Source organism: Dermacentor andersoni, chromosome 7 (assembly GCF_023375885.2).
Source record: "Dermacentor andersoni chromosome 7, qqDerAnde1_hic_scaffold, whole genome shotgun sequence".
Taxonomy (NCBI): domain Eukaryota; kingdom Metazoa; phylum Arthropoda; class Arachnida; order Ixodida; family Ixodidae; genus Dermacentor; species Dermacentor andersoni.
The window spans coordinates 155,745,566-155,773,128 of record NC_092820.1 but is presented as its reverse complement, the minus strand read 5'-3'; the positions used below and the strand labels follow the sequence as shown (position 1 = coordinate 155,773,128).

Sequence of the window (27,563 nt, the reverse complement as noted above, 5' to 3'; positions counted from 1 at the left end):
ACAACCAGCCCGATTGCCCGTCGCGTGCGGCTGTCAGCGACAGGTTGAAAATGGCCGAAAAATCTCAGGCGTGGTGCGCAGAGATTTTTTAAAAGTCATAGCCACACCACCAGGTGCAAGCATTGTCTGCTTAGGTAGTGCTTAAGAAAAAGAAAAAAAAATGCAAGGAAATCAATAAAATGAAATAAAGAAACCAACGTTTTCCAGCTCTGCGCATTTTCCAAGATTTCTTTTTCAGGGGTATATGGTATATGCTCGAATACGGCAGCGCACTTCAAAACAAGGACGTCACGCAGAGTAATATGAGCGCTGTACTACAGGTCGGCGCTCGTGTTAAGTGCGGGTAACCTATTACACTGCTCAAAGAAGCTAAGATCATTTCTACTGGAATTCCTTTTCGCTGCCTAATACGAGCAGTGTGTGAAAAGAAGTGAAGGCACTTTCTTTTTTATTGATGACACTGTACTTTTTTTTCTCGCTTTCATATTTTCATGCAGGCTTTCTTCGATTCTTCCTTCCGACGCTGGCGTTAGTGGGAAGACGACGGCATTCTCGCCGGTCGTCAGGGTTCGTCGAGGTGTTCCGTGCGGCGTGATTGAGACGTGGTGGAGGCCTATATCCATAAGGCTACAGGGAAAAGAATAAGAGAGGAAAAGGAAAGCAGACAAGAAAGAGTATGTGGTGCTTGAGACGGAAAACAGAATTAGAGGAAAGAATTGCACAGAAACCATCAACGTTGATTTCCAATGCAAGCAAACAGCGTAACACTTCTAGAAAGCTTTGCTCTATTAAAAAAAATCATGCGTTTCAAGGCGTAGTTTTTATTGTAGTCAGGATATTTAGGCAGCAAGTTTTTCGTAGACAGTTTCTTTAGAGAACGAAGCCGCTACTGAGCACGCCTGTGGGGCGCACTATGGGTGATATACCACGTAAACCGATTGTCATATGTGCATTCTGTAGCATCATTGTCTGCATTCGTCTGCTTAGGTAGTGCTTAACAAAAAAAAAAAATGTGACAAGGAAGTGAATAAAATGAAATTAAAAAAAAAAAACTAACATTTACCAGCTCTGCGCGTTTTCTAACGCAGCCGCCACAGGAACAGGAGGCGGCGACAGAAGAGCGCTGCAATTCCCGAGCGCCCCATCGCAGCATCTACACGACGTCCGCAAAGTTCTCGCGCGGCATTACATGTGTCTAAAAGAGCTAATTGGCCTTCCCGGCGCCTCCTACACAGCAGGCTTGTGCACTCGTGTTTTATGACATCGTGCTACTTGGACCGAAATTTCCATTGCTAAGCCCAGCGTGTCAAAAAGCGGTGACCTCAAAATCGCCGCGGCTAACTTGCGAGCATCCCCGTTAGATTCTACGGCAGTCGAGCAAGGTAAAGCAATGACGTCAGGAATTGGAGTGCGCCGGCCTTGTGCTATCTAGGAGATGTAGGCGTTACGCGGTGAACGCACGAAACATATCACATGACGGGATAGATTGCAGCGTAAGCTAGACGAGGCGTAAAATAGCGACCATGAATACAGGACTTCCACGCGCGTGAGCTGCATCATCAGCGCCTCAAAACGCGTTTGCGACGCCTTCAATCGGGTGTTCTTGACGCGTAGGTCATCTTGCCGCCATCGTCGCCTTTAGTAGCTGTTGTCGTGGCACTCGTCCGCTTTCAACGCCGCTGCTCTATAGCTATAGACTCGGTTACCAGCTTCCCAGTTACACCTCACGTAATATTGTCAGCCCACAAAACTTTTCTCACACACACAACAAGGGGTGTTGATTGTTGCCGTGACATCGGACGACACATACCAGGGTTGGCGACGTCGTGAACGATGCAGGCCGCGGACGCACTGCAGTTCATGGCGATCTCTGGAGCCGTGTACCAGTTCTGGGTGGCTATGTCGTAGCGCTCAACCAGCGGCACAGTCGTCAGTCCTGTCAGAGGGTGAGGAGGGAGGTGGGACGCAAACACGAATCGAGGCGCTATCGAGAATGGGTAAACTATCCGTGAGCACTGCAAAACAACCTGTCTCACAAAAAAAAATCGTTCACCACAAACAACTCAGCATGTCACAGCATGTCAATTGTGCCCCGGATATCATCCCGCGCGTGAAACGGCGTCGCGCCAAACGTCCACGCATCAGGTATCGTGCAGATTGGGCACCATTGTGTTTACTGCGATATCAGCTACGAGCGCGTAAGTAGGTTTCCTGTGTCCGCATGTCCGTCAATCTGTCCGTCTCACTATGATCCGAAGTCGCAGAATATACGCGTGCTTTTGTTGTCTTCAATAAAGTACATCCCTGGAAGGTTTCATCTGCCATTTGACTCGTGCTACTTTAAAATCTACCAGTTTCGTCGGGCGACATACAAAATTACTTTTAGTCATTTTATTTAGAACACAGGTCCAATACATACGAGCATTTGTCTAGCAAACCAGATTTTTTTCAAGGGAATTTTCCACGTCTCAGTAATTTCTCTCGTCGTATTCGAGTGCTGATTGCCGTGTTATAGTTTGTTAACGAAGCTTTCCCTCAAGTCTAAATATTTTAAGGCAGTTTTCCTAGCCTCTAAAGCCGCTCGAGTTCGCTCTTCTCCTTGAGCGGCCATTTTTCCTAGAAAGTATGCCTTCCAAAACCGACTATCGCGGACAACATGAGTCTCTTTCCACGTAAGTGTGAGGCTCAGAGGAGGAGCTGTGGCGCTTGAAAGTAGCCTGGGGCCTGACGAACCAACCGACTGAGCTATCTTTCCGGGCAACATCGAAGGGTCACGAGTTCAAATCACCTGTTATGTTCCGTTTTTTTTTTCCGCCCCTTTTTCTTTCTTTTTTTTTCTTTCTTTTAATGTCTTTTCCTTTATTTTATCACTGTACGGGAACCCTCCTAAAAAAAAAAAAAAAAAAAAAAAAAAAAAAAAAATAGATATATATCTTCAAATATGTAAGGCCTCACATGTGCAGGTCATAAATACGAGGTTCTCTAGCCGAGTGCCATCCATGCGGTATAACCGAGCTCAGATTGGTCCACCTTGACTGACCAAGTAGGGCACCACTGTAGGTTAAATGAGGCGTACAACTCCTGCGGGACCCGCCGTGGTTGCTCAGTGGTTATGGTGTTAGACTGCTGAGCACGAGGTCGCGGGATCGGACCCCGACCACGGCGGCCGCATTTCGATGGGGGCGAAATGCGAAAACACCCGTGTACTTAGAATTAAGTGCACGTTAAAGAACCCCAGGTGGTCGAAATTTTCGGAGTCCTCCACTACGGCGTGCATAATCAGAAAGTGGTTTTGTCACGTAAAACCCCATAAATTAATTTTTAATATAACTCCTACGGGGACGGTAGAGTATCCGTCTCCAGTGCAAGAGGACCGTGATTCAAATCCCGGTGCCGCGCTATTCTCCACCGGAAAATACAAAAAAAAAAAAAAACCGTGTGTTGAGAAAATTGCACAAACAGGCCTGGAGTGCGGCCTGATCCCGGTGACCAGAACCGGTAACGCACTCTCTCACCAGAGCAGGATTGGCCACCCTGGTGCAGTACTTGGCCACAACCTCCTATATGAATACAACAATCGAACCCCGGCCCTCAGTCCCCAGCAGCCGCGAAGCAACTGACCACGGCGGCGGTCAGATCTGTGACGCTGCAGAGGGTGCTAAGAATACCTGGCTCCGGACAGGCCGCCATTGGAATCTGAACCTGGCAACGTTTAACGTTAGAACGCTATCTAGTGAGGCGAGTCTAGCAGTGTTATTGGAGGAATTAGAGGGTAGTAAATGGGATATAATAGGACTCAGTGAGGTTAGGAGGACAAAAGAAGCATATACAGTGCTAAAAACCGGGCATGTACTGTGTTACCGGGGCTTAGCGGAGAGACGAGAACTAGGAGTCGGATTCCTGATTAATAAGGAAATAGCTGGTAACATACAGGAATTCTTTAGCATTAACGAGAGGGTGGCATGTCTTGTTGTGAAACTTAACAAGAGGTGCAAAATGAAGGTTGTACAGGTCTACGCTCCTACATCTAGTCATGATGACCAGGAAGTCGAAAGCTTTTATGAAGACGTAGAATCGGCGATGGGTAAAGTCAAAACAAAATACACTATACTGATGGGCGACTTCAATGCCAGGGTAGGCAAGAAGCAGGCTGGAGACAAGTCAGTGGGGGAATATGGCATAGGCTCTAGGAATAGCAGAGGAGAATTATTAGTAGAGTTTGCAGAACAGAATAATATGCGTATAATGAATACCTTTTTCCGCAAGCGGGTTAGCCGAAAGTGGACGTGGAGGAGCCCGAATGGTGAGACTAGAAATGAAATCGACTTCATACTCTGCGCGAACCCTGGCATCATTCAAGATGTAGACGTGCTCGGCAAGGTACGCTGCAGTGACCACAGGATGGTAAGAACTCGAATTAGCCTAGACTTGAGGAGGGAACGAAAGAAACTGGTACACAAGAAGCCAATCAATGAGTTAGCTGTAAGAGGGAAACTAGAGGAATTCCGGATCAAACTACAGAACAGGTATTCGGCTTTAACTCAGGAAGAGGACCTTAGTGTTGAAGCAATGAACGACAATCTCATGGGCATCATCAAGGAGTGCGCAATAGAAGTCGGTGGTAACGCCGTTAGGCAGGAAACCAGTAAGCTATCGCAGGAGACGAAAGATCTGATCAAGAAACGCCAATGTATGAAAGCCTCTAATCCTACAGCTAGAATAGAACTGGCAGAACTTTCTAAGTTAATCAACAAGCGTAAGACAGCGGACATCAGGAACTATAATATGGATAGAATTGAACAGGCTCTCAGGAAAGGAGGAAGCCTAAAAACAGTGAAGAAGAAACTAGGAATAGGCAAGAATCAGATGTGTGCGTTAAGAGACAAAGCCGGCAATATCGTTACTAATATGGACGAGATAGTTCAAGTGGCTGAGGAGTTCTATAGAGATTTATACAGTACCAGTGGCACCCACGACGATAGTGGAAGAGAGAATAGCCTAGAGGAATTCGAAATCCCACAGGTAACGCCAGAAGAAGTAAAGAAAGCCTTAGGAGCTATGCAAAGGGGGAAGGCAGCTGGGGAGGATCAGGTAACAGCAGATTTGTTGAAGGATGGTGGTCAGATTGTTCTAGAGAAACTGGCCACCCTGTATACGCAATGCCTCATAACCTCGAGCGTACCGGAATCTTGGAAGAACGCTAACATAATCCTAATCCATAAGAAAGGGGACGCCAAAGACTTGAAAAATTATAGACCGATCAGCTTACTGTCCGTTGCCTACAAAGTATTTACTAAGGTAATCGCAAATAGAATCAGGAACACCTTAGACTTCTGTCAACCAAAGGACCAGGCAGGATTCCGTAAAGGCTACTCAACAATAGACCATATTCACACTATCAATCAAGTGATAGAGAAATGTGCAGAATATAACCAACCCTTATATATAGCTTTCATTGATTACGAGAAAGCGTTTGATTCAGTCGAAACCTCAGCAGTCATGGAGGCATTACGGAATCAGGGTGTAGATGAGCCATATGTAAAAATACTGGAAGATATCTATAGCGGCTCCACAGCCACCGTAGTCCTCCACAAAGAAAGCAACAAAATCCCTATAAAGAAAGGCGTCAGACAGGGAGATACGATATCTCCAATGCTATTCACAGCATGTTTACAGGAGGTATTCAGAGGCCTGGAGTGGGAAGAATTGGGGATAAAAGTTGATGGAGAATACCTTAGCAACCTGCGATTCGCTGATGATATTGCCTTGCTTAGTAACTCAGGAGACCAATTGCAATGCATGCTCACTGACCTGGAGAGACAAAGCAGAAGGGTGGGTCTGAAAATTAATCTGCAGAAAACTAAAGTACTGTTTAACAGTCTCGGAAGAGAACAGCAGTTTACGATAGGTAGCGAAACACTGGAAGTGGTAAGGGAATACATCTACTTAGGGCAGGTAGTGACCACGGATCCGGATCATGAGACTGAAATAACCAGAAGAATAAGAATGGGTTGGGGTGCGTTTGGCAGGCATTCTCAAATCATGAACAGTAGGTTGCCACTATCCCTCAAAAGGAAAGTGTACAACAGCTGTGTGCTACCAGTACTCACATATGGGGCAGAAACCTGGAGGCTTACGAAAAGGGTTCTGCTGAAATTGAGAACGACGCAACGAGCTATGGAAAGAAGAATGATGGGTGTAACGTTAAGGGATAAGAAAAGAGCAGATTGGGTGAGGCAACAAACGCGGGTAAACGACATCTTAGTTGAAATCAAGAAAAAGAAATGGGCATGGGCCGGACATGTAATGAGGAGGGAAGATAACCGATGGTCACTTAGAGCTACGGACTGGATTCCAAGAGAAGGGAAGCGTAGCAGGGGGCGGCAGAAAGTTAGGTGGGCAGATGACATTAAGACGTTTGCAGGGACAACATGGCCACAATTAGTACATGACCGGGGCAGTTGGAGAAGTATGGGAGAGGCCTTTGCCCTGCAGTGGGCGTAACTAGGCTGATGATGATGATGATGATGATGATGAAGTCCGACTACCACGCAGGTTAGCATAATACAAATAATCACAAATAAATGCAAAGAATATACAAAAATAGGATCAGTGGAAACATGGTTCAGAAGTACAACTCTCCATAGCGACTATTACAGTTGCATGCAACATATGTAAGCGTAGTCACATACACACAATGTCCCATTTAGCGTTGCATTTGTCCTCCTCAAACGGTGCTTTGACAATACGTTGGGTGAGGGTGACATCTTAGTGAGGCACACCACACCAGGCAGCCGCTCAAGTCTGGAAGCTTCTAAGCGTCTCATAATACCGCCGTGAAGAGCAACGCCGCCCCTTGCCGTTGCAAGCATGCCATCCATTTCCGTCTATCTTGTCCGACGGAAGCCAAACGGACGTTCTTCAATGCGTAATTTATGGGTTAGATGAAAATATTTTTCGCAGGCTAGTTGGTTCAAACTGAATTCTCTGCTATATCATCGCTTGATCGCTGCAGCGTGAGCGATCTAAGCTCATAGCAGACGCCATTACGAGAATTTTTTAAAGTCTTACCTATTGTCTAAGCCGAAAGAACAGCGTCATCCAGTGGCATCGTATCGGTCAACTAACTAAACTAACTTATAACCAATTAACAAATATCGAACTAATTAACCAACTAAATATTTACAAAAGTACAAGTACTGAGTAATCTATCTACATAATTATTTTAGTTAAACCGTAAATAACTGACTAAACCAACTCCGCTAACTTAGCAACTTGAGAATAGGGTAAATAAATATATAGATGATGGAAACATGTAGTGTGAGGAATGCGAGTTGAGGACGGGGGAGGGGGAGGAGGAAGGGGAAGGAAGAACAGAGGTGGGTGCACGTCTATCATACAGCACTGCCGTGTATAATTTAAGCACAAACGCCTCGCACAGTAAACAAACCTCCGGTTCATGTCGAGTTTGGAACATGCAGAAAAAAAAATGGGAGAGAGACCCCTTTCCTGGTGAAACCACGCAGCCTGGCCATCGCAGAGTGGCAGATTAACGCCCTTGAACTATCGTCAGCGCCTCTGAGGCCACCTCCTCTCCATATCTGAAACTTTCGACGAAGTTTACTGACCAGAAGAGAAGCATTGAAGGACCCTGCTCCGACCTTCGATGGCAGTTGCGCCGACGGAAAGGACGCAGTGCTCTAGCTGGCGCGTTCACCAGCCGTCTTCGCTTTCCTAAACGGTTAATCTACACGCAAACTCGCCCACTTAGCCCATTTTCCAAGAATGCTCGTGTACTTGGAATTCGGTGCACATCAAAGCAACTCAGATTGTAAAATTGAATACACTAAGGCGTACCTCATAATATGATCGTGGCTTTGGCACGTGATAAGCCCGTATTCAAGAGCCATTCTTTTCTGCACGTCACAAAAATAAACGTTGACCCTAGAGCACAGCGCGCGACAGCGTAACTGTTCCTCTTTATCTAGTACGCAGAGGCGCCATTATATCGACTTCTTGAGGCTTAAGTGGGAACAACGAATAATTTCTGGTACGGCCTATTGAGCTATTACCAATAATTGGTTGGGACGCCGTTCACCTGCCTTACCATTGAATCCTCCAACGGTGTAGATAGATCCTTCCAGCACGACGGCGGCAAAGTTGCTCTTCGCGTGGGGCATACTGGGCAACTCTAAGAAGCGAGATTTCCTCACGTCGAGTTGCTCCACTGAAAAGCGTGAATTAAAAGTTGGAGGAACAAGTCAGAATGCTTTTATCTTGTTGAAGCCAAGTTTCCATTATGTTTCAGGACACGCAGAGTTACAAGAATCATACACATGCAACGCACTGCTCGAAAGTGTGCAAGAATGGTGTCTCCGCTGTTGAGTTACTGCATAATCCACCTAAGAGCGCCAACCAATCGGCGCCATTCTGCACCTCTCCCCTCTAACTAGACGTAATTGTTGGCAGCAACCAATAGGCCGGTGAAACAGCCTCTCCTCTAGCCTATCTACTCTCGGCGGATGCACTTTTCCTTCATCACCACTTCATGGTACCCTCCCCTGCACCACCCACCGACCACAGCATTTAAACCCCTCGGAGGCCACAACCCAGTCTCTACTGAAATATTCACTTGTCGCTTACCATAGTATATGAATTTGACGGGGCTTTGTTAAAGAAGAAAACCTAGTGATCGAGGCGGCTATGATCCCTATATTCGGTTTACTTACCAAGATTGGTCTTTAGTAACGAGAACAATCCGCCACGGTGGCTTAGTGGCATTGCTCTACAAAGCACGAGCTCGCGTGATGAAATCCCGCTAAAGCACCCGCTTACCCTGCATATGGAGCACGTTAACGAACCCCTGTTGGTCCAAACTGATCTCGAATCCAACACTACGGCTTGTCTCATAATGATATCGTGGTTTGGCGCATAGAACCCTAGAACTTAGGAAACCATGGAAGACTTCTATCAATCTACCTAACTCGCCACATAACTCGCTACATGACAAGCTGCATTGTCGCTCCCATCGTCAGAGGACGCTCGTTATATCAGAGAAGGTGCAAAAAAAACGAAATATAGGAGGCGACGCAGCCCACAATTTCCTGCAAAACTCTTTCAAAAAATTCCACGTCACATTATCACCAGCGCCAACCAATAGGCGCCGCTCTGCGCCCTCTCCTCTCAATAAGACGTGCGGCTGGCAGCAACCTCCGAGTGTACTCCGACGTTGAGAGCACCAATTTTCAACTCTCACAGTAGCGTAATTTACGAATAGAGGCTAGATGATTTTTTTTAGGTGCACTAAAGTAGAATTTCAAGCCAAGTTATGCAGCTTCATAAAATGTCATCTTTTTCCTAAACTTCGGGGTTTCACGAGCCATACCACGATCTCACTGTGAGGCATGTCGTAGTACAGAATTATTATCACTATTATTATTATTATTATTATTATTATTATTATTATTATTATCATTATTATTATTATTATTATTATTATTATTATCGTCATTATTATCATTATTATTACTATAAAAAAGTGCTTTATAGCCCTTTATTATAGTAGCCAATAAGAAAATACTGAATCACTCATGGCCCAGAAAGCCCTAGAAAGGTGCCAACTACAGTTGCTCGTTTGACCTAATCAAGGATAATTAACAGTAACTGGCACCAAGTACAGCTTGTATGATGCCAACTTTGTGGAGTGCAACAACAAGGAAGCAAGGCACCCTGCCCCGCATCATGTTGCAACACGTTCGACAACCCGACATGCATATCGTCAGGCCTGATAAATACCATCCTCATAGTTACATAAAAAAGAAGCATACTGGATGATAGCCGCGCGATGCCGTTGTATCCGCCCATGATGTACAGTGTGTCCTTGTGCGCGATCACTTTGACGCCACTGCGGGGCGAGGACATGGTCAGCACCCGGGTCCAGACATTGGTAGACGGATCGTAGCACTCTACGGAGTCCAGGACCTCGCGACCCGTGAAGCCTCCCACGCTGCGTGAGTATAAGTGCCGCCATTACCACTTTCATAATTCAGTGCACTGCAATTAGGTGTACTGCAATAATGAAGTGCACTGTCTTTGGGATCTTTGGGAATCGTTAATTAGCCCCGTTCTGCGTGATTCATAGCCATCCCTCGTGCATTTTCGAGCCACGAGTATATCGGCCGTCTCCTAGCCCTCACGGATAATTCATTTACATTCCCCCGCTATTGCTTGAAATCAATTTCTTGAACAAAGTAACTACTATACAACACTTATCAGTAGGTGGATACTGTGACAGTGTAACAGAGCTACTCTGTAAAATGTCCGGACGTTATGCACGAAAGGGAAGGCTAAATTAAGAATACCAGAACCTAATCAGCTTTTGCAAGTTGTGGGACGATTTCTGGTTAGCCAGATGTCATTAATCATCATCATTGCCGTCATCGTAATCACCGGTGGGGACACTCGACTCTCACGCGTCCCCGATGTTGCTTTCCCCGCACGACACTCGTGTCTCCTGTAACCCGGCTTCGCAAGGTAGCTAAGCGCTGGTGGTGGGCAGTGTGGTTGCAGATCGGTATGCGAGATGGCGCAAGTGTTGTGCTGCAAATGCCACTTAACGGCGCGGTTAATCGGACGCAAAAGGGATTAGTCTTTTCCTCTTTGACTTGGGTTCGGCGAGTGGCGTGGATGTTTCGCGCATGCGTCGAGACGCTTCGCGAGACCCTACCAGGATTGACGAACGCCTTCGTTCGAACGCGACACGGTTCGCGCGACCATACACGCGAATGATTACGCGTTGGTGTCCCGCATGGGAGCGAACATATTCGCTCGCTATCCGGTCGCGGCGAGTTACACTTGCTCGAATTGTCGCGCCCCCATCGACACGTTCTATGGGTAGTAATTTGGCTATCAGGCATTCACAAAAGGCATTAGTGTATGAAAGGCAAATAAGTTCCCTTTGAATTGTTTGCACCACTCTTTTGTCGTTCCTTTGTCCCAAGAGCACGGTTGAGATCCCACACATTTTTCGCCGATCAAGTCGATCAAGAAATTTCAGCCGACAGCCGCAGACATCTATACAGGCCGCTATGTTCACTCTCCAAAAACCGATTTGGAATAGAGTGGATCCGAAAACGACCTCACATGTAGATTCGCCCTCCAGCTGCCGCAGCGCTGGCGTCACTACGGACGACGTTCATGTTAGCCACCATGGACCACTGGTTTGCCTTGACGTCGTACCGCTCCACCGTGTTGGTGCGAACACGTCCATCAAAACCTCCCATGGCGTAGATCTGACCCTGCGAATACAGGAGAGCGGGTTAACGACCGCCCGTAGAGGATCCCTACGGTACCCCTAGCGGTGGGGCGCGCAACTACACAATAAGCTGCATATGACGCAGCATGCACTACGGGAATGAACTAGCATAGAGGAGGAGCAAACTTGGCGAGATTTTTTTCTAGCGGAAACTGTATGCGTATATCCGCTCCCGTGCATTTCATAACTCTATCAATCTACAATCTGCACAGTTACCCCTCAATTCAGTGTCCCGCCTAATGTATCCCTGCCGATTTAAAGTCAAATCAAATGCAATAATCAACAAATCTAAAAAAAAAAAGTCACGTTTCGCCCGAAAGGCGAAGCATCGATTGCGATAGCAAATTAGTAGACAGCAATATCAAGCAAGGATAGTAGATTTATCGGCCGTATAAACTCGTAAACATTCGCTTACTAACTAAATTAGCAAGCAAGCATGGTGTCAAGCGCACACGCAAACATAAACACACCACACTAGATAAGCGCGGACAGTCGCTGTCAAAACACTGGCGGGAGGAAGAGTGGCAGCAGCAGTGAGCGAATTGACATCCGTGCTGCCTCTCGCTTCGACTCCACATAAGCAGCGAGAACACAGAGCACAGGAAGCTACGAGGCCTCGGCGCACCTAGAATCCAGATCGCTTTAAATATAGGGCTCACTTGGCAGCGTTTAGGTGCGCCATACGCAGCTGCCGCAGGAGTAGGACGCACCCTCCCCTCTCCCCCGGTGCCTAGCACGTGGTGGAAGACTGCGCGCTTCCTGTCTAATAATAACCGCAAAACAAGTGACGTGATAAACAAGCAACACAGTGCTGTAGATGTCCATAGGGGAACAGCGCCAAAAGATGAGGGACAAGAAGGGGAACACACATCATCGCTGGTGCTTGTTCCCCTTCTTTGTCGCTGTTCGCCTGTCAGGTATGTACCGACTAGCCCAGGCCGCCACGGTGTTGCTGTAGATGTCTCTGTTTCATTTTTCATTCTACACGGTGCTGTTACACAACCATGAATAACCAAGAGCCAAGAACTTCCGGTCTAGCGAAGATCCAGCACTACGCATACGCGGATAGAGCTAAAGCTACACTTCGCGAAGCCTCGCGCCGAATGTACAGCTTTTGAGGCCTTTCCCCATGGCTGCCTTTCCTTGTCCGTGCTTGCCTGGAGAACGGCGACGCTGACGTAGCAGCGTGCGTACGCCATATTAGCCCTGGCGCTCCATTTCGCGAGAGGCACCTCGAAGCAGACGACCGAGTGGTAGCACTCGCGGCCGTTGAAGCCGCCCACGAAGTAGATACACTGGTTGATCACCGCCGCTCCATGGTACGCCCTGCGGCGAACGTCGGCGAACACCTTTTAAACGCCTTGTACCGCCAACAGCTTTTCGAAGAATGGCTATGTTGCCTAAATATTTCATCAATGTAATCTACTTAGTATGTCATGTAGCTATATGGCTATATGGCATTTATTGTCAACGTAATGTCCCTCGCACTCTTTCCGCCGTTTTATGTGGCTAGAATAGTCCACCAACGGAAAACAAAGAAAATAATCTCCAAGGCTCTCAGTTCAGTGCTGGGCAGTATCTGAGATACATGTACCTTAGATACTCTCTTAGATACACTTTGGGTATCTTCTATCTGTCACATGATACCTCTGGCAAGACGTGTATTAGTATGTACGAAAGAATGTGTCGTGTCTATTAAGGTACAATATACTGGGGGGCTATCAGAACATCATCGCGTGAAAATACAAACATTGGCTGAACTTCCCTTCTGAAGCTGATATTGTTGTCAATAAGCCACCCGAATCTCCTCAGGCACTGAATTTTCTATTTGCTGGCCATAACATGCAAGCTGACAATGTTTCGTGCTTAAATGTCACAGCTATTAGTGGTGCCGCATGTACCGTGTTTCTACGTATACATTGCGATTGTGCGATACGGAACCGCCTTTGTATTTTACTTCTATATGTTTCGTTTTTTAACTCCCCCTTAAATTTCTTCCTGTTACAAATCACCAGGTAACCTAAGCTATAAGTGGCAGTAGTGTGAATAGTGGCGGTATCCTCCGACGCTTTGTGCCACCACAATACGTATGAACCTTTTTTGTGCTGCACATGCTTTCTCGTAAAAGAAGGATCGTAAAACGCTTGCACGTTGATGAATATGTCGATAACGAAGGCTTTAAGCCAGCAGATAAGTAGAATATGAAAAGTCCTTGCAGCTTGATGTGCTCTCAGTATACAGGATGCGTCATGAAAAATGTTGCTCCCAATGTTGTTGCTGCTGTACACCCGTCCGGCGATCCGGTGTTGCGTAAACGGTAATACGTTTACGGGCAACGTACAACTCCACAGTGGAAATACAAAAGGGGCAAACAAAAATCTCTGACAGCACAGCGTATGAAGAGCTTTCACGTTAAGCAGCTAAAGCAACCCCAATAATTTTTTTCGGAGCAAAAATATTATTATTTGAGCAAGAAGCACACGAATTTTGAGGTACTAGCATTCTTTCAAATGAAACAAGGTTGATCGGAGTTAACGAATTTCCAAGCAAACATTCTTGTCTATAGGTGCTTGCTGCTACATTACATAAGTTTGTGAATGTATCGAAGTATCTTAATATACAAATGGAAAGTATCGTATATAGGATAGAATAATGGCGGTAGTATCTTGAATCTAATCACGATACATTTGCAAAGTATCTTTTCCCAGCCCTGGCTATCTTGTCAGTTCGCTGTCACTACTTTGCAACCATTTTGCCGTCTGACTCCTCTAATTGCAAGTAATTTTACGGGTGTATTATGGGTATAATCGCATAAGGCGAATGTAAAAGCGTTCGTCAAGGTCGTGGTTTTTTTCAACGACACAGAGCAGCGTCACTTGTATCGACGTACTACTGGTGGGCGTCCCTCAGCCAGTAGTCACTCTTTCTAGCGCGTTGCCTTTCTCTACAAACTCTGCGAAGCCGCCGAGCGATAACAACCTGAAAAGAATTTAGTTTCTTTTTTTCTTTAGTGGATTCGTTACCTGGGCGAGGTGTACTGATTCCCCATCACGCGCCACTTGGCTGCCCGGCAGTTGTACGTGAGCATGTTGTTGGTTGCCCCCACTGTCCAGCCCCCGAAGAGAAACAGGATGTCCTTGGGCACGCGAGGCGTCAGCCACAGCTTCGGGGATAGGTCAACGCCGGCCACTACGCCAACCGCCATGGACTGCTGGTTGAGCGTCTGCGTGGAAAAACTAACTTTTACACATGTGTCCCATTAGTTATACCTGCCGATTCAGAAACACTTGTAAAGCAGACAAGGGTAAAAAAGCTAAGTCAGTACAAATTGACGAATGCTAGTCGAGATTTAGCTTGTCCACCTACGTATTCTGGGTTACCGGAGTAGTAGACCTAACGAGTCTCATGGGTAGCGCAATCGTGTGGTGCCTAGTTCTTTAATTTTTGATTTCAATTAACAGTAACTTAATTTTGATTATGTAAAAAGGACACAGTTAGTGAGCAATGATAGTCTGCTTATACATTTCTTGTTCAAATCGAATGCAGCCATGTTGTGCTTGGATAAAGAATACGCACTGCACTCTTCTGATGTTACTGGTGAATATGGTAACATCAGAAATCACACGACAGCTGGATAAAAGGCTGCAAGATTAAGCTGTTTAGTCAAAGACAAAGCGTCTGAAAGTGGTATGCTGTTCTGCGGGCGAAATAAAATACGAGGGGCATTATAAATGTGTGATTACACGAACTAATGAGCTTCTGGCAAATAATATTGGGCGCTCTAATTGCGCTCGATGTGACGGGATGGCGCCACCAACACGGTTACACGCATTTACGCAACAGCCGCAGGGAATGGGAGGGTTGTCGCTGCGCGAGACCTTGCGAGACCACAAATTTCTGAGCGTGTGCATACCGAATCAATACACGGGTTATCTGAAGAGGCGGACGTTACTAGTAAGACAAATTGAAGCACATAATAAACTGATCAGCAAAAAAATGGCTAAGTAAGTTCTAAATTACGCGCGCATTATGCAATTTACGAACTGTAGCCGGCGAGTTTGCAATACCTGCTTACTTGCACTTCCAGGAGGCCACCAGTTTCGAGATATTTACCAAAGTGTGGGACGAAATACACGTGCGTTCCAGTTACATTTATGCTTCAGTGTATAAAAGAGTGCTTTGTTAAAATAAAGTACGTGGAACAACAAGTGCGTTGTTATGATGAGTTTGAAGGCACAGATCTCCAAACGGGTGTCATTCTGGAAATTTGTTCCAAACGGATACGCTTTCCGAGCTCACCAGCTGCTATTCGTTAGTTGCAATATGTGCCGGAAAGTAAGTAAGTTGATTAGTGAAATTTTTCGCTTATGTGACTGTTTTTCGGTTTCTGTTGCAAGAAATGTCCGTTTCTCCGAATAACCGAGCTCAAGGACTGGAATGTCATCTGCAATAGGCAACGTATTCCTGACTCAGCGCGAGCCACTGTCCTTAACAGTGCAAGCATTATCTTTTTACTTCGCGCAAACGCTGCCGTAAGTTTCTGTAGTGTGCGAAGCTCTGACCAGACCTCATGGCACATGAACATGCTGAAATGTACAAGCAGGCAGTATTGGATGGTGCTTAGAGTAGTCTGAAATGTTTGACAAATCATGAGAAACACTTTCCCGCAATAAATAGTCACGTGACACGTCACAGATGGGGCATTCAATTAATTCAGATCTACTGCGCTGCTAGCGTCACCAAATGCATGCCCAATGCAATCATAGAGAGCCATAAGCAAAAAAAAAAAAAAAGAAAGAACGACAGAAACCAGCAACCGCGGCGCTTACTTTTTTGCCGATGTATGAGAAAAAGCAGCTAACCTGGCGGATCACGTTCAGCACTTTCAGGCTGTCTCCGTCATCCACGACTTGTGGGTTGCCGATGACTTTCTCGAAGTCTCTGCAACAAGACGTAAACTCTGCTGGGTAAAATGAAGGGGTACGAAGCGGCGTAAACCAGTAGGCGACTGAAGCTCAGCGATCACGACTACACACTTGCTGGGCTGCTACCGCTGGGCTCTTTGCAAGCGCGCTTTAATCACGTGATTTCACAACTGGCGGCAATAAATGCGGAACAGTAGACGGGATTTCATCCGCTAAAACACTGACTGCGCCTCACACGTAGGTGCATTTCAAGCAAGGCTTCGTTATCACCAGCGCTACCGAGTTTGGTCTGTCGTGGCGAGCGATTTTGGAGGCCCGGCTTGTAAGATAGGCACTATTTCCTATTATCGTTAGTCAAATGGCGTCAAACGTTTCAATAAAATGTACGCCACAGTAGTTCATACTTTCATACTTTTGCAAGCCCAATCAGTTCACATGCTTCGTGCATCTAAAGCATCGTCACCGTTACCTGCAAAATGTGCAAAGGGTGTCTTCGGCTTCAGGTGACATGTAAAAAAGAGTATACGTTTGACAACATCCGCCAGTGATTACGACATCGAAGCATACGTCGACACCTGGATTTACATCGGAGCCAACACGAAACCGTAACGTTTGCTGCCTCGTCTGCAAGAAGGCGGCAATAGTTTGTTAGGCTTTCTAGCGCATTCATCCACTGTGACACCGTGGTATACATCTAACATATAACACGGAAGTACCGGCGCCTCAAGTCCAATTCTCCGGAGAGCTCTCAAAAGCCACACGCGAAGCAGAATGTCGCGTCTCGGTTGTCCGTGTCATTCCCCGCCGTGAAAATATATACGGCGGTGTGTGTCCTTCGGGCGCGTTTCCGGTATTTGGTTTCTGTGCTTATGTTTAGCCGCATCTACACGTGTGAGACTGTGCGGCATCGCATTGCGTGTACGGGTAGCTTTATCATGTTGTGCGCGACATTCGAGGGCTGCAGCGTCTCCAGAGACACCACGCGTTGACGACTCGCGGTAAACAGCCTTGGAGACAGTCGGCGCGTTTTTCTTCTTTTCCTGTCAATGCAACGCGCTAACTGGTTACACGAATTTGCTGTAGTCTAACTGCTTTTCCCTCGTGTCCTATCCACTTAAGTGTAGAAGCGGTGTGGAACGTGTCTCTTTCTGAAGTGTCCCCGTGGCCACCGGGTTCAGTCCATGGCGCCGAACAATTTCGGAGGTCAGGTTGAGCCCATTTGCCGTCGGATGGCGCTACCGGCATCACTCACGATGTTCTTGTTTCTCTTTTCTTTTCTTCCTTTTTAATTTTGTTCTTGAGGACGTCAAAAGCCAATAGGAAAAGGAAAAATGGTGTGTTGAGCGAAAATTCTATTATAGAGAGATAAAGAAAGGAAAAGAGAGGGAAGTTAGGAAGTGTAGACCCGCTGGCTACCCTCTGCTGGGGTTATCGGAAAAGGGAATGCAACGGAGTCCCTTTAAAAGGCAACTCCGCCGATTTTTCGATGTCCACTGATCATTATAAAATTTTGAATATACGTTCTTTTTCGCCCTATCATTATCTGTGTCAAGCAATATGGCTGCAAGTCATTTAGTTTTCCCGAAAATTAATTTTAAAGATTCATTGCCTTCTCTACTGATGACTTTTTACTGGCCAGCCTGTGTTGGTTACGTCAGAGACTACATCGCCACCGTCGCTGAAATCGTCGCTGAAATCGCCGCTGTCTAGTTCGAAAAATCTGTAAAAGCTCCCTGTGTCGTCAGAAGACATCATCAGCTTCACTTGTTTGGCATTAGCGTCAGGTGTACAGCGTATTTAGCACGCTTTCTACTTGTTTCCATTATGATAGTGTAGGACCTGACGTCAGCGACTCATCGTGAAGCCACGCGAAACAGCTACGCGTTTCGATTTCGGTATTTCGTTTATTGGTTATCTAAATTATTGATGAATTTCTAAGCAAACTGAACCACCATACTGGTGTCAGGTCTATCAATGCCATTTGAAAATGACAATATCCTAACATCCTAACGCCAGAGTTGCCCTTGACGCTGATGTGTCGTCCCCTTTTGCAAGAAAGCACTGTGGCGGAAAAAACCTGACACCACCATACTGGTGTCAGGTCTATCAATGCCATTTGAAAATGACAATATCCTAACATCCTAACGCCAGAGTTGCCCTTGACGCTGATGTGTCGTCCCCTTTTGCAAGAAAGCACTGTGGCGGAAAAAAGTTGCTTGTTTCACAGCTGTCACGTTTCATGACTCGCTGCAGTACAGTTCAGTGCGTTACAACTATTTTCTCAAGAAATGATCATTGAAATGTTGACCATTTACGGTACCGCCCCGACATGCATTCCCAGTATTTAGTTCCCTCAACAAGTACGGACTCGAACCGCCTTTCCCTCTCTAACGGTAACGCCAGAAAATTCAAGAAAGTCCTTATTGTCCTGTTATAGGTCCATGACAAAGCAAAGCATTCAGTACAAGCTCCGCCCACGAAACCGTTTTGCGCCTGCGTGCTTCGATATATACGTATGCTCAGAGAAATTATTCTAGGTGGCAGTTTCATCAAATGACATGAAATTATAAGCGCTACAATTCGATACGCACGGGCTCACGTGCGCCTTGTGACGTCAAGAGGTTGCACTCACGTGACGGAGCAACGTGAGAAGCGTACGAGTGGCAGGAATTTGGCAAGGTAGGCCTTCCTCTCATCCACGTTGGCCGAGATCCACTTGAGTATGGCGCCGAACGTGTCCTCCACCTCGCTGGGAGCGTACAGGTGGTCATCTTCGAGGATGGTGCGCAGTTCCTCTGGCGTCAGTGCGTGGAACTGGGTGGTGTTCTTCCACACCTGCATCGCGTACAGCCACCCTCTTCGACTGTTGACAAACAAAGGCGGCAGAAGCCTTCACGTTCTGCCTTTTTATATCAACGGGAACAGGAGCATTAGCTAAGCGACATGTATAATCTGCTTATAATTACATTTGTGACCTTTTACTATACACCCAGCAATCATGAGGAAGGAAATCAAGGAGTACGGGAGGTACGCATGCATATCTCGGCAAATATCTACAAAGATTCCGCACCTACCTTGGTTCTTTACAAGAAAATTAGAAAGTTACCTACCAAGAAAGGGGTGAGGCAAAGAGACAAAATCTATCCAATGCTGTTCATTGCATGCTCAGAAGAAGTATTCAAGTCATTAGACTGGGAAGGCTTAGGAATAAGGCTCAACGGCGAATATCTCAGCAACCTTCGGTTTCCACATACCATCGTTCTGTTCAGCAACACTGGGGACGAAGAAATGATTTATGACTTTAACCGAGAAAATGTAAGAGTGGGGTCTAAGATGCTGAAGATATGTTCGACAGCCTGGCAAGCGAACAACAATTCATGATCGCCAGTCAGCTTCTAGCGTCTGTACAGGAGTATGTTTATCTAGCTCACTTATGCACAGGGAACCCTGATCATGAGAAGCAAATTTACAGAAAATTAGAAGTGGGTTGGAGTGCATACGGCAGGCATTGCCAAATTCTGACTGGGAGCTTACCACTGTCGTTGAAAAGAAAAGTATACACTTATTGCATTCAGCCGGTGCTAAGATATGAGGCAGAAACTTGAAGGTTAACATAGAAAACTGAGGGGACAAGTTAAGAACCGCACAAAGAACGACGGAACGAAAAAATTTCGGGCGTAACGTTAAGAGACAGGAAGAGAGCGGTGTGGATCAGCAAGCAAACGGGGATAGCCAATATTCTCATTGACATTAAGCAGCTGGGCAGGCCGTAGTGTGCATAACCAGTACACCATTAATGTTACAGAATGACACCAAGAAAAGGGAAGCGCAGTCGAGGATGGCATTAAACTGAGTGGGGGTGAGGGAATTACGAAATTTGCAAGTGGAAATTAGAATGAACTAGCGCAAGACAGGGTAATTGGAGATCGCACGGAGAAGCCTTCGTCCTGCAGAGGAAATAAATATGGGCTACTGCTGCTGATGATGACTATAAACTCTACAGCCCCTCTAAAATGCAAGTTGTGCTTATAAAATTGTACAAATGGCCCAACTGCTACAAAGCACAGGCCGATGCATTTCGCTGCCAGTACTGAGCATTTCTTTAAGGCCCGTGCAAGGGAGCAAGTTTTGTAACAAAAGCTCCCTCACATTCTGCACTTACATATCCCTTAAGCATTAGATGAAATCAGGTGAGCGTCGTAAAAATTATTCTGATTGGCACTTATTGCTGAAATTCTGATGCTCGGCCGCGTTGCCAATAAGCATTCCTATCAAAATGTTATCTCGAAGCTTCGACTTTGAATAATCGGATAGTAGTCGCATAGAGCACATTACATGCAAAAGGCACGTTATGTGCTCTGTGGTCGTGGAGCACTTGCATGTTTGTACCTCGTCGAAGTTCCGCACCAAGTAGCGAAACGCTTCTCCTGCGAGATGCTCGTAGCCACGGCTAGAGGCCAGGTGGTAAATGTTGATGCAGCTTTCCGGATCGAGGTTCTTCTTGAGGGTACTCAGACAGTGATCCCGTATTTGGAATATCTGCGCCGTAGCAATAGCAAAACGTGTTGACTCTGATGAAACTTGCCGAGCGAAACGTGTGCGGTTAGAGAAACAGACGACACGGTCGTTGTGAAAAGTGCATATCGTAGCTGCAGTGAATAAAAATTCTTTGTTGTACTGGAATTTCGAGCACCTAGAGTCATCTGTTTCCGTTACACTAAGTATTGTCCAACATTTCAGAAAATATTACGAGATAACGCTGCACTAACTATGACGGTATAGAAAGAGCTCAAGCCGAGGAAGAAGGGGAGACGGGTGACTGTTGGTCAAACGGAGTGCATAGAATTCTCTTTCGATACTTTGCCGATGAACGGCTTCGCGGTCATGGTGACGTGTTGACGCGTTTTTCAATGCTGTCCAGGAATACATACCTATGATTCTGAATATTAATGTATTTTTCTTATGCAATTGGATGTTTTACTTCACGTTTACCACGGGTAGACATTTGGTTTCTATACATTCCAATCGATTTGTTTTAAGAAATCACACACAGGTTTTAACACTTCAAAGCAACAGTGTATCTACGAGGGAAACCATAGTGGTGCACTTGATATATATTTTGATCGCATGCATTTTGTTAACGTGCAGGGGAGTTCAAACGCACTGCGCTATAGCATTTTACCCCTCGTCGAAATGCGTTTGCTGCGGCCGCGGACCAAACCGTCGACCTTGTGTTCAGCACCACAGCGTTATAGCCTCCGAGCCAGCACGGCGAGTCCTTTCTATTACTCGAATAGGGGCTGTCGCTTGCAAAGCACTAGGCACGCCTCCTCATGTGGATACTCGCACGCCGGTACTGAAAGTTGCTCGCCGTCGTTTTGCTCGCATATTACAACTAAAACTGCCGCCTGCAGTGTACGCTTAGAAATGTCCAGCCTCGAATGGTTGATATTCCAGGACTTGCCCGAAATGGACTTACCATGACAACGGGCATCACACACCAATTCACTTTCTTCTTCTTCTTCGAAAGCCTGTTAAATTCGACAAAGGCGCAATTTATGGAGGGACACGATGAGACAACGTGACTGAATGGTTTAAAAATAGGATTATGTATTAATGCGTACAAGCTGCTTTATTATTCCTTTAGATCTACTGTTGTTTTTATTGCCTTACAATAGTTGCTTCCTGCTACCGCACAGATCATAGCCTATTCCCCGCAGTTGGTTGATCCATATCACATAGGATCAATCATTCCTGTCAACCAACCGATCTATTGGCAGTTTTCTTTTAAGCAAGGCAGGAAAAGCCTCCGATTAGCAAAATGTGCGGACCAATTCGAAGTTTAATTTACGAGGCTGCGTTGTCGTATCCCACCACCCAACTTTTACTTGCAGAGATGTGGTTTGGTCGTATCGCCTTTTTGCTATCTCTGCCATTTAAGACTCAGCGAAAATGTTTGCGAAATCTGCTTCGAAGTCTAAGGATGCCTTTATGGCATACTGTTCTGTTCCCGCTTGGAGCATCGGAATTCGAATACAGCCTCCATGGTGGCTTTGTGCCATTAAACAATTAGTGATCATCACCGTCATCAATTCACGGGAGCATGAACGGCTTGAATTAATACTCGTTTTTCTAGGAAGACATTAAATCACACCGCAGTGTTGATTTATTTATTTATTTATTTCCTTCATCACAGTGTAGTGTAACAGGGAGATATAGTTCAAGTTACTGTGTCATTGATCAAGTGACTGCGTGGCTGACCAAGTGAACAAATGAGTAGTTAATAACTAAGTGAGCGACTGAGTGATTAAATGGCTGTGCGCGCGACTGAATGACTGAGCAGCTAAATGACCAATTGACTGGGCGAGAGTCTATGTAAGTCAACGTGCGAGACACTGGAGTTAATGAGTCACCTCCTATCAAAAGGGCCGGGCTGCGAAAGACACCGGATACACTAAAGAGAATGCAGCCATCAAACTGTGCAAATTCAAACTAGTGACCTCGACCTCCCTAGAAGTCTGACCGACGGTTGCAAACAGGATAGAGCTCATGCTTGCTAACGACAACACTCCTCTGCGGCCCAGTTTGTGTAAATTAGATTTAAAGAGACCCTTTCACTAGCACTGCAGCCCCCGACTGACCTTGAGCTTCTCAGCGAGGTCGAGCACCTTGCCGATGTTGTGCAGGCCGATGCGCTCGTGCAGCGGAGTGTGGTAGGCGAAGTCGATGAGCAGCTCGATCATGTCGCTGTCCAAATCTTCCATCACCACCAGGATTGGCGGCGTCCACACGTCCTTCTGCGTCTGGTCCGGACTCATGCCCTTTTTGGCGAGGGTGAAGAGAGCGTAGCACCCCGAGAACCTGCACGAGGAGGAGGGTCGACAGCGACAGCGCAGTGATTTAGCATAGGGTGCACACGCTGCAAAAAGAGTTATGGGAACTTCCTTTGTTTTATAATAGTTCATCTTGTCTACTTGATGTCGTTGAAGTGTGCGTGAACTTGATGCTCACGCACAGTTCCCAACGAAGTTGTTTTCTGTGCTCTGGCTCCAGCGCTCCGAGTCTTGATATTGCAGGGTCGAGGTGAGCCTGCTGCTGCATTCTGTTCTTTTTAAGTGGCGAGTATATGAGCAGGTAAATTTTGTTTTTATTGGAGGCGCAGCCAGTTCAGGCTATAATACGCCACCAACTGAATCAATGCGTTCTAAAACAGCAAGTTTTGTAACGAAGTGTCATAGGTCTGATTTGTCAGTGGCTAAAGCTCTTTGAAGGTGATCTTTAATGAAACTGAATTTTCATCTTTCAGTAGAAGGGTTGGCTGTTAAATAGAAGCAACCCATGGCTCACTTATGTGCTTCCTATCTAAGGCGACAAAAGACTGCTCCATAGTAGCGGCATTCGGTGCCTACAGCTTCTCCACGCCCTCCTCACAAACAGTATGCTCGAATCACGTGACATAGCATTCCCGACAAAAAATGCTCAAGCGCACGCAAGGCCGATGACGATTACGTCTTGGCCTATATCTTGTCCGGCTTAACTGACTGAAACGGGTGTGACATTTAAGTGGTCTTTTTGTGTCAGCGTCTTACCGTGAGTAAAGCGAACGAACCATGCTATTTTCTGAGTAACCTTTCTTACATAAATGTTAAATTGCTGAGCCGAGTAGGCTTGCCGGACCGAAAATTTTTGACCGAGTCTAGCATACACACCATTGTTGCGGAATGTTGGTGGGCTTACTTCCTCTATCAATTTGGCGATTTCCATACAAGCGTGGTGGGTTGGTGGTCAGCCCGGCTTCTGTATCGAAGGGCTCTTGTCGAGTTCTGGCAAGCGAGGCCAGTGCGGCATATCATTTTAGTATTACCTTCACGGTGCAAGAAAACACACTCAAATACATGCGTTCTGACGCACACAAACACTCAAGAAACGACCACACAGCGCCTGTGTGAACCACGGTATTGGTGTCCCCCACCCGACGTATATGACGTGTTCCCGGCTCTCAATATCATTGTCGCCTCGTGCAATCAGCAAAAGCATAGCCTTTTGGATCATCATTTAGTCTCTAGAGGGCGCTACCCTCAGAGGCGTGCATTGGGGCACCACCTGTTGAAGCTAGGTGACGTAGCGCCATAGCCGGGACACTGCCATTGGTGCCGTCCCACTCCTTCGGAGAGGAGGACATTGAGGGGGAATGAAAAGCAAATGTGCTCGTAGTACCTACGCTCATTCTATGTCTCAGTCGACATGTTCACTTAGGCGAGCGGGTAGAATGTCCGTCTGCAGGTCGGACGCCGCAACGAATGCTACGTCACGCAAATGCGAACGTATTCCCGAAAGCGGTGCCAGGCCACCGTTGACAATTGCGACGCAATGCGCTTTGATTGGCTGCCCAGTCGAGCAACAAGAACACTACAATAACGCAGTGAGTGCTGTAGATTTTTCAATTAGGACTGTAGACTGTTGCGCTAGTTAGCGTTGCATATTGACCATTGAGCTAAGGAAAATCGTCGGGAAAAGAGGCCAGGCGTACAGGACAGAGCGTGTGTCCCAACAATTGTTGCGCTCAGCACAATGATCGTTCAGTGACTATTATTCAGGGTTACCAGAGTATGAATAGAACCCAGGAAAATGTTGAATGAAGGAAGCGTACGGGGGACTGACCCCAAAATTATGGACAATCTCTGGTACGCTTCATTTATGTAACGGTCTGCGATTCCTACATAGACTGTTCTGTCAGAAAGGCTATGTCATGGTGATGGGCGCATACTGTGCGGGAATAGAAAGAACGAATAGCGCTAATTGAAATGCAGGCTGTTCTCTTCTCGTTCTCTTGAATCGAAGCGTTAGAACTAGCAGCAACCTAAAAATCCCTTTCTGACCCAACTCTTCCTCCGTTTGCATTAACTTGACCAAGTGGGGTCGATTCCTCTCGTCCGGTGGAAGTTAGGTCATCGAGTTCCGTGCAAAACTTATCGCACTTGGAAACGTTGGTGTCGACCAGCATGAGCGCTTGAAAAACGGCACGTGAACGGCTTCGAGTCTAGATTGCAGCCGGTGAGAAAAATGAGAAGATACGGCAGAGTGTTCTAATTGGCACTATCCGTCCCCGCACAAAACGGCACATGAACACGACAAAGTCGTGGCGAATCGGCTTTCTGTCTGGTTGAAATTCTGGTGGTGAGAGGATTCATGCAAATGATAACGGGTAGAGCCAAGGGAGCTCCCTCGGGACATGGTGAGAAATTCCGAATGCATGGAAAAGTGGACTTGATCCAACCGCTCGGCGTGTAATGCAATGAAACCTAGTCGGACTACGAACTGTACCCGCGTACGTCGGGAACTGGACGCGAGCGGCTCTAGTCGGCCGGCTAGAGCCGCACATCTCCGATCGACTCGTAAACGACTGTGCGGCCACTGAGGACCGACCGGCCCGTCAGCACAGACGTAAGCGCAACAATCATACCAGAGAAAAGTAGCGAGAGAAGAACACTCACTTGGCAGACAGTACGAACCGATGTGCCCAGATATCCGCACCGTCGGCCGTGCGGAACACAACGTCGCAGTACTGACGTATCTTCCTCTGGTCTCGCAGTCCTGCCATGGCCTTGGCAACCGCTCCCGGGGCGAACTCTCGTGGTCTGCCGTCGTCGTGGAAGAGTTGCGCCGCCTCGGACGAAACGGTCACCACGTAACCGTCAGCACTCCTGCCGGTAGCGTCGCCCGTGTCCATGTGCTTGGCTGTGCCTTCAAAGGCGGTGCACATCTCGGGAAGAGCACGAAGGAGCTATGCGCAGGGCAAGCCGGCGAAGCGGGCCACAGGCAAGTGTTGTCTATAGCCGCACTGCCACACCAGCTGCGCGCCCAGAGGCAACAGCACGCCGTTCCGACCGTGAGCCGACTGAGCAACGTGCCGCGGCTTGGCGGGTTTAAATGGCCCGCTACCGGCTTTTTGCACGCGCTGCGTGGCACGCAGTTCGTTGCTGCTGTCAATCTCGTCTTCTTTTTCGTTGTTGCTGCTGTCACTGCGACTGTAGTCTCATGAAGATGAGAAGCGGTCTATAACACCAGGGTTTCTGTAGTTACATCGGTTTCTCGAGACCCGTTACTGTCGTGCCTTTCAAGATTCGTGCCACATAGGGTACGAGACGCTAATGAATTCTTCTGGTAAGCCCGAAGACCAGGACAACTTAACTCCGGGGCGACTGAAGTTTGTAAAGACGACACTGAAGTTCTTGCGTGATGCGGAAACAACAGCAGGTTTTTTTTTTGCTTAATTTGGTTTGTTTCATTTCGCGCTAAATCCTTCCAAGGAAACTTGCGGGCAGATGCGCATGCCGCGCACACACAGGGACATTCGCCATTTCTGACTTAGCTGATGGTGATAGTGCCCTAAGTCTTCAGTGGTTCAAAATGACCAGCTTGTCAGTATAGAGATATCAACTTGACCTCCCCCCCACCGCCCTCCAGCTTTTTTATTAGATGAGTGTACCCATCAGCAGTGTAACACGGGCTGTCGGTGTATTGTGTTGTCTTCTTATCATGATGATGATGATGATGATCCCCAGTTATGGCACGCACCCACAAAGGGGGATAGGCCGTGAATCCGGTGGCAGGTTGCAGCGCGAAAAAAGTACAGGAAAGAAACTACACATTCAATAGGAAAGGCACAAAAAAAAATAGTACTGAAATTTGCGAAAGAATGGAAATAATATAATATAGCAGATAGAAGATTTTCATAAGAGGCTATAGAGGAGCAGGTATAAACATTATTTATAATAGTGATCCGATGGTAGAATCTTCTACGGTGGGTGCGACCATAGTTCAGTATGCCGTGGCTTCGAGCCGAAAGCTTGACCCGTCTTCCCCAATCAGTGGTGGTCTTCAGGGCTTGAGACTGTCAGCTGCGCCTTCCACTCCTCGACGGTTGGTCCGATGATGGGTGGTATTGATGGATTGCGCCCACTCCCGTGCCATATGGCAGGCGGTATTGACTGCAGAGCAAGAGGTGCAGTTCTAGTGCAACTCATGCGAGAATGTGGCGGTCTTGAAGACTTTTGTTTCTTCGAGATGTCCAGAGCTTATATTGAAGTGTGACCTGTTTGGAATTTTTTACGTTCTGCTTACGAATCCGGGGTGTCTGATGTTTTTGTTTGCTCTCACTTTCCCGTTCGTTACCGCCAAGACTAACCCCGTTTCTCCCGCGGTGTCGATGTCTCGAGTGTTCGCCGAGGCCGCTGGCCGTTCACTCTCTCTGACCGTTGACAACGCTGATAGCGCGTGACACCCTGTTCTTGCATTTTGTGGCGTCAGTGTATCCGACTTCT

The 27,563-nt window shown here is 46.9% G+C and overlaps 1 protein-coding gene across 1 annotated transcript; it reads right to left on the bottom strand.

Moving 5' to 3' along the window:
- Nucleotides 1–441: 441 nt before the first annotated feature.
- Nucleotides 442–26,170, bottom strand: LOC129385319 (kelch-like protein 10). The gene is made up of 12 exons (XM_072289370.1): nt 25,734–26,170; nt 22,881–23,100; nt 20,629–20,778; nt 18,872–19,074; nt 16,177–16,255; nt 14,338–14,537; nt 12,472–12,640; nt 11,143–11,297; nt 9,828–10,006; nt 8,108–8,227; nt 1,811–1,936; nt 442–627 (listed from the first exon to the last, which is right to left on the bottom strand). The coding sequence occupies exons 1-12, from the start codon at nt 26,000–26,002 to the stop codon at nt 614–616; spliced, it is 1,884 nt and encodes a 627-aa protein (XP_072145471.1). The 5' UTR covers nt 26,003–26,170; the 3' UTR covers nt 442–613.
- Between the last annotated feature and the right edge of the window lie 1,393 nt (nt 26,171–27,563).